The sequence below is a fragment of the Aplysia californica genome, unplaced genomic scaffold, assembly GCF_000002075.1.
Source record: "Aplysia californica isolate F4 #8 unplaced genomic scaffold, AplCal3.0 scaffold00976, whole genome shotgun sequence".
Taxonomy (NCBI): Eukaryota; Metazoa; Mollusca; class Gastropoda; order Aplysiida; family Aplysiidae; genus Aplysia; species Aplysia californica.
Window position 1 is genome coordinate 118,479 of NW_004798246.1, and position 7,650 is coordinate 126,128.

At 42.3% G+C, this 7,650-nt stretch overlaps 1 protein-coding gene across 1 annotated transcript in view; it reads right to left on the reverse strand.

Annotated features, from left to right (window-relative positions):
• Positions 1-2,344: 2,344 nt before the first annotated feature.
• LOC101862692 overlaps positions 2,345-7,650 on the reverse strand; it is a 6,741-nt gene continuing 1,435 nt past the window's right edge. The window contains exons 2-4 of the mRNA XM_013089543.2: positions 7,384-7,533; positions 5,504-5,621; positions 2,345-2,774 (exon numbers count right to left, since the gene is read on the reverse strand). Of these exons, the coding sequence (XP_012944997.2) occupies positions 2,477-2,774; positions 5,504-5,621; positions 7,384-7,533 (566 nt within the window). The 3' untranslated portion in view covers positions 2,345-2,476. The remainder of the gene's footprint in view (positions 2,775-5,503; positions 5,622-7,383; positions 7,534-7,650) is intronic.

Consider the following 7,650-nt stretch of genomic DNA (forward strand, 5'->3'; position numbering starts at 1 on the left):
GACGTACGTACGGTCCCCTAGCGCCAAATACTATGGGGGCGTACGGTTCCCTAGCGCCACGCGCTATTGGGGCGTACGGTCCCCTAACAATAGCCAATTTTAAATCATAGCGATAGAACATACAACTTACTTGTACTCACCTTATAATACATATTAAAAACCCCCCCCAATTAAATCGTAACGATAAGAGAAGACAACTCACTTATCTCGCTCAGAGGAGCTTTTGCTTCTGGGGTTCCGAGGGTTCCTGCAACTGTTGGGGTTCTCGAAAGTACAGGGTCTGAGCTGTAAGAAGGCCCCCTTAAGGTGATGTCTGTGGCCTTCAGGGGCCCCCTGGTTCCACTTTTGTTCTCAGGAAGCTGAAGAGTGCTCGCTTGAAAAGCCGGTAGATTGAGTGAGACACGGGTAGGAAGAGAGAATGAAAATAGATCTAGCATTGTATTTTTTTTACCGAAAGAATGAATGAAAATAGCATTTTACTTGTTTTTGTTTTTTTTGGACAGAAAGAAAAAACGTAATGTATAGCATTTTGCAGTTGAACATGGCTATTGCGGGACTTTTAGTTCCATAAAAAAACCACATTCCGCAGTATGCAACTTCCTGCTATAGGAATGCAAAAGGGAATTGCCGAAAATTACACACTACACCCGTCAAAATGCAGTTTTTGGGACACCTGAATAGACATAAAAGTCTTGAACATCTAGCTCTCACTGGCAAAATTGAAGGCAAACGAGACAGGAATAGACCCAAAGCAACCAACTTAGAGGACCTAAACAGATGGGAACGGAGAAAAATCAGAGTAACGTAGCTTTTTTAAGAGCATCCGAGAAAGGAATGAATGGAGAACCATGATCGCCGATGTTTGCTGCAGATCTGGCACTTGATGATGATGATAGTCCTTTGCTGCCTTCCTTATTTTTATATTTGCGACTCCCTTGTACCTCTAACCTTCGGCACTTACACTACATAAACTTTGTACCTGTCGTCAAACCTCTCTATCAAACCAAACCAAACCAGCGCCTGTCTGTCTGTCTGTCTGTCTGTCTGTCTGTCTGTCTGTCTGTCTGTCTGTCTGTCTGTCTGTCTGTCTGTCTGTCTGTCTGTCTGTCTGTCTGTCTGTGCATATTATGCGTGCGTGTGTGCGTGTGTGCATGTGTGTGCACGTGTGTGCACGTGTGTGCACGTGTGTGTGTGTGTGTGTGTGTGTGTGTGTGTGTGTGTGTGTGTGTGTGTGTTTGCGTGCATGTGTGTGAGAGCTGACAGGTCCTACTTCAGAATTACAAAGTTCTATCTCCTAGTTATGAAAAATCTGACGTCAAAGATTTTAAGTTTTACATCATGTCAAGCTTTTTCGAATGCAATTATTTGAATATCTTTATTAAAATCTCCGAATAATCTCACGATTTTATTCTAGCAGACTGACCTCATGGTCTTTTAAACTAAAAACAGCCAAAAATGTCAGATTGAACTTTGTAATTCCGAGGCAGAGAGGTACTCACTCAGGCAGAGACTATGACAATATTTTACCTGATCCAGTGTTGTTGGGCTCATCACGAACGTTATCTGTACTATCAGAGATGTCATCAGCAACGTTATCTCCAGGAGGTATGACACCTTTCTCATCCACCCCATAATATGCGTCCTTTTCTTCATCTACACCAGCCTCTGGCACCTGTGACAAATCTCCTCCATTGATGTCAGCAGGGGCAAAGGCTGATTTGTTTGAAAGGGTAATCAAAATGAGTCAAATAAACCAGGCAAAATCTGAGGTCACACACGAAAAACTTTTCCCCAATAGAAACATAATAAAAAACAAAAACAAAAACAAAAACAAAAACAAACTAAACAACTTCTTTCTCGAGGCCGCATCACGGAGTTGTGAATGGAAACAAATCCTGAATTAATGTTATTGTGTGTGTTCAGCGGCCAAAATAATAGAGAAAATATTTCATTAAAAAATTTTATTCCCATATTGGGCAAACCGTGATAAGGACTTTTAAGCACACCGTGGGAGTAATGGTCTCAAGATTTTTCAACAGTTATCTAAATATGTCAATGCATAAACAAAAGGCAAAGAAGCAGATATGACAATACTACTTTTAATTTTACTGTCTTTGTCAAGGCTTGCTTTTCGTCATCAGGAAATACAAATCCTGACCTCATTTTAAAAGCGGTAAAAAGTCGAGGAAAAATAAAACACGCACTCACAGCAGCCATGCAGTTATTAGGGATTAGACCCTCCGTCACCATTCTGAGATACACTCCCCACCAATCCAATTGTTAGCTAAGATAATCGGTGCTTGTTACAGCTTATGAAAGTGGCCCGATAGGGATGAACACAGATTGCTTTGATGCAATGAAACAGCTTTGGGTGTTGGGCATTTGGCTCATATATTACTAGAATTTACAAGGCAACGTTGCCTATGTGTGTATTTGACGGCAACGATGTTCCCATGTAACTGAAGGGAATCAGTGATTATTTGATTATAATATAGACACTTAGTTCCAGGGTGTCAGCCACGCTCTCTGAAATTTTGATACCTGTGACGTCATCCGTGTACGCCCCGCCCCCTGACGGCTCAAGGGGCGGGATTTCGAAGTCATCGTCAGGTGCGCTGGCGTCTGCGATGTTGAAGGGAGTGGGACCAGTTCTGATGTATTGGTTTGGACTGGGCGGTGTCTCGTTGTCTGTAGCCCCTCCCACGGAATTTGGAATGGAAGGCAGCTGGACTAGTGCTGTGTCATTGGTAGCGATACATTTCCTACTGCAGCCTCTGAAAAAAGGTGAAATGGTATAGTTTTAACGTCCCTATCAACATCATCATCATCATCATCATTGCCTTTCTCACCAGAGTATAGGTTACGAAAGAACATTTTCCCCATTTCCCTATCCTGGGCTAGCCTCTTGATGTTTTCCCATGTCTTCCCATTTTCTGTACATCAATCTCTGTCATTCTTCTCCAGGTTCCATATGGTCTTCCCCTTTATCTTTTACCCTGTGGATTCAAATCCAACATTTTCTTTGTTATGCAGCTGCCTGACTTCCCGAGAGTATATCCAATCCATCGCCACCACCTTCTTCTTACCTCATCTCTGACTGGGATCTGTCTTGCTTTCCTTAACACTATCTCGTTGGTGACTCTGTCTGTCTGATCCTCAGTAATTTTCTTAGACACTTGTTAAAAAAACAACAGGATCCTCTTTATGCAAGTCCGAGATGCATTCCTCGTCTTACATCCATACAACTGGACTAACTATCCATTGAATTGAAGATGATCAGCTTTGTTCGAAGTGAGATATCCCTTTAGCCCCTATCAACACTATTAGGCTATATAAGAGGAGGGATTTTCGAGTTTAAGGTCCATCTCCGAAAGGACCGAGCCAAATGGGAAATTCATGTAAAGTGCCTTTTTCCACAGACACAACGTCGGACCGAGCTGAGGTTTCGAACCTCCGAACCTGCAATCTCACGATTACGAGCCAGGTAGCCTAAACACTAGGCGGGAGCTCTCGTGGCCTAGAGGTTGAGGTGCTCACCTCTCATTCAATAGGTCTTGGGGTCCGGGATTCGATCCGGATAGCGATGGAAATTTTTCTTGTCTTAAATTGTCTCTTTTCACTTCCTTTCCTGCTCTCTAACAATGTTCTGTCGTCTGCTTTAGCCTCACATTTCTGCCCCCACACCCCCCACCTCCTTTGCCCTCCCCACTAGGCTCCTGACTTTTACTGCAGCCTTTCTACTGCTATTTGATAGCTCCTTCTTATGGCTGTCTTTGAGCCACGCCCCTGATCTTAAGGTAGGAAAGATCTACGCCTAGCCTTCTCGGACAAGGGCGAAAAATCACGGAGGTCCCGTGTGCACGTTGTACTCGTTAAAGATCCCTTGGTGGTCCAAAATCAATAAGAGTGGGCTTCGGATGCCACCCGGGCACAATACAGAATTTCTTACCCATACCAACTGAAAATGTTTAATATGTCCCGCGCGTTCATATGACCTTATGCAGTTGCGAGCTTCGTAAAGCACTTAGATCCCCCCCCCCCATCCCCGAAAAAAAACCAAACAAAAAACCAACTAGGCTACCGACGCCATGCAGCTTCTGGAAGAAAATAAGACAGAAATAAAACGAAGAAAAGAAAACAAACACACTTTGGTTTTGTTTTTATCCTAAAGGAAACTTTTAGCTACAAGGGCGCGTACACTACATACACAGATACATTCAAAAGTGACTTCAGTAATACCACTGGACAGAAAATCAAAATGCAGGCAAAACAAAATATAGCAGTGGGGGGGGGGGGGGGGGGGGGGGGGGGTAAGGTTTCTGCCCTTTTTGTAAGCCTGCTATAGAGCATATCAGGGATAATAAATTATGATAATAATAAATAGCATTTGTATAGCGCATTATATTCAAGTTCGACAGAAAAGCCCTATGCACTTTACAAACTATTATTATCCCAGCAGACCATAGAACATTCAGAAACATTCTCAGCTCCCAGGGAAGCATACAGTGTAAGCTGCCATTTACAGGGTCTAAAGGATGAGATCATGCTTCATTGTCCCAGAGGGAAATTTTTCTAGGCTGTAAACAGGATAGTAAAAACACATACGGGTATACATACAAATTAAAATAATATATTACTCTCATTAAGATTCAATAGGAAAAGAAAAGTAAAGCTGACATAATGTTCATATCATCACATCAGATACGTCTTTCAACCACATGCAGGAATTTAATTACAAGACATTTAGAGTTAAATAGATATATACTCGAAAAAGAAATACACATTGTCATTGATGTTTAAGCTTATACTAGATGGTAGAAAGACGGATGTACATGTACTAGTTAACAATAATAATATATTTTTAAAAAATTCTCTCCCCTGTGATCCTCTACGGCTGAGAAATTTAGAAGACTACAAAGATAGTACTGAATGACTGAATAAAGTCAATAATTTCATCAACAGATGCACGATGTGTATCCTCAGAATTAAGTGGCAGGATAGAATAAGAAATGAAGAGCTGAGGAAAAGAACAGGACAAAAGGATATGGAAGTAGAAATAGGACTAAGAAAGTGGCGATGGACAGGACACACCCTCAGAAATACGGGAGAAACATGACAAGACAGTCGCTGCAGTAAAACCCACATGGAGCACGAGGCAGAGGTAGGCCACGGGGAACATGGATGAGATGTGTGGAAAGGAACAGGGGGAGATGAAGCTCACTTGGAACGAGCTTGGAAGGATGGCCCAGGACTGATATAAATGGAAGGAGCTTGTTTGTGGCCGATACCCTGCCAGGGGTGAAAGGCATTGATGATGATGATAGTGATGATGATGATGATGATGATGATGATGGTGATGATGATGATGATTGTGGTGATGATGATGGTGATGATGATGATGATAATGATGATGATCATGATGATGATGATGGTGATGATGATGATGATGATGATGATGATGATCATGATGATGATAATGATGATTCTCCCGCATGAGGCTTACCTGGAACAGCACAGCTCGTGATTCAGACAGTGATCGTGGACGAGACATTCATCCATGCAGAGTTCTATGTGACCGTGTGACCCTTGACTTTTGCCTAGTGAGGAGCAGCCTGTGGGCTCTGAGGAGGGCGGGAAGGGTGAGTGGATGTGTGTGTGTGGGTGCGTGTGTGTGTTTTTGTGTTTGTATGTGTGTACACTTGTGTTTGTTTGTTGGTTTGTGTGTGTATGTGTGTGTATGTGTATGTAAGTGCGTACACTTGTGTGGGTTTGTTTGTTGGTTTGTGTGTGTACGTGTGTGTATGTGTGTACACCTGTCCGTGTTTGTTTGTTGGTTTGAGTGTGTATATGTTAAATCTTTGTGTCTATGTGTATTTAGACTTGCTGTCAACTGTGAAGCGAAGAAAACCGAAATGGTATGGCCATGTAACAAGATCGTTTGGCCAATCCATGACCATTTTTCAGGGAACTGTGCAGGGGAGGAGAAGGAGAGGAAGGCAAAGGAAGAGGTTGATCGAAAACATTTCAGAGTAAACAGGGCAATCCTAGTGGAGGCACCTGACGAGGCTCTCTGTCAAACAACGCCCTTACGATTCTCCTTGTTTATGGGAGCAGTGACAATGACAGCGACAGTGTGTATGTGTGTATGAGTGTATGTGTGTATGTGTGTATGTGTGTATGTGTGTATGTGTGTATGTGTGTATGCGTGTTTGTGTGTATGTGTGTATGTGTGTATGTGTGTAGGTGTGTTTATGTGTGTGTATATGTGCATATTATGTGTGTGTATGTGTATATGAGTGTATGTTTGTGTGTTTGTGTTTGTGTTTGTGTGTATGTGTGTGTGTATGTGTGTGTATGAGTGTATGTATGTATGTGTGTGTGTGTGTGTGTGTGTGTGTGTGTGTGTGTGTGTGTGTGAGTAAGTGTGAGTATGTGTGTTTGCGCACAATATTTTAAAGCTCACACTGGCTCTTCACTTTGCGAGCAGAGGACACGAGTTCGACTCCCACAAGGGCAACACATTCTATCAGGCAACTCTGTCTTTCTGCTGTAATACAATTATTATAACATGTTTTGCCCCTCACCCCTCCCCCCCCCCGACACAATGTGGATCATTAAGGAGGCGGGCTGTTCCGACACTGTCTGTCAGGGCTAAGCCATGCTGAGAGGCGTACAATGTCCCAGAGAACGAACGAAGATTCTACATTAACCTCTTCACTTCTGTGCAGACGTAAGCACTTGTTTGTGTTCTTCCAAGCTGGTTCACTGACATTTTTTTTCTCTTCTGGTTTATTGAGGTTATTCTAGAAAATGTTCTTGTAACGTATGCAGTTTCTTATTCTTAACAAGGAGAATTTTGCGTGGCTTTGTTTAAATCCCTCTTGAATGAAAATTCATTTATGTTTCTGCACTGAAAGGGTTAAAACGAATATTTTTTTAAAGAAAAAAAAACCCAAACAAAAACCCCAATCCAAACAGAAACAAAAACAAAACACTTCGACACGAAAATGGAGCTCAACTGCTTTTCATGCGACAGCGAAGCACCTAACGCTACACTACAGACACCATGCTGCGATTTAGTATCCTTAACAACTTTTTGTCCAAGCTGATACATATAGTGTAGAAGCAACCTGCTTCCTGACTCATCTAGTAGTGTTAAAAATTGGGGCATAAAACATTTCGCTATCTCAGAATTATAACGTTCTGATTGGCACTTTTGGACCTTTTTGAGTTACTAAGACCATGTGGTAAGAAATCGAATGCTCTATCTGCTCTAGCAAAATCGTAAGACTATTCTAAGTCGTTATCAAGATACTCAAAAAAATTGTATTCGAAAAAGCTTGAAATATTGTGAAACTCAACATTTATTTTTGACGTTCATACCATTTTGCAGCTCCGGCAGACAACAAACTCCAGCCCCACACTCGAATCCCATTGGACAATCTTTGTCACCGGTGCACAGGAAGTCGTCTCCGCGCAAACTCAGTACTGGGTGACCCCGAGGACAAGGGTTTGACACTTGGAACTTTGGGTCTGAGGTGAAAGAATAAAGGGAAGTCGGTATAAGCAGGTCTTCTTCTTTTTCTTTTTTTATCCTTCCCGTTGTACTCTAGGGCCCCGAAAGGATAAGTAATTCATGGGAATAAAATG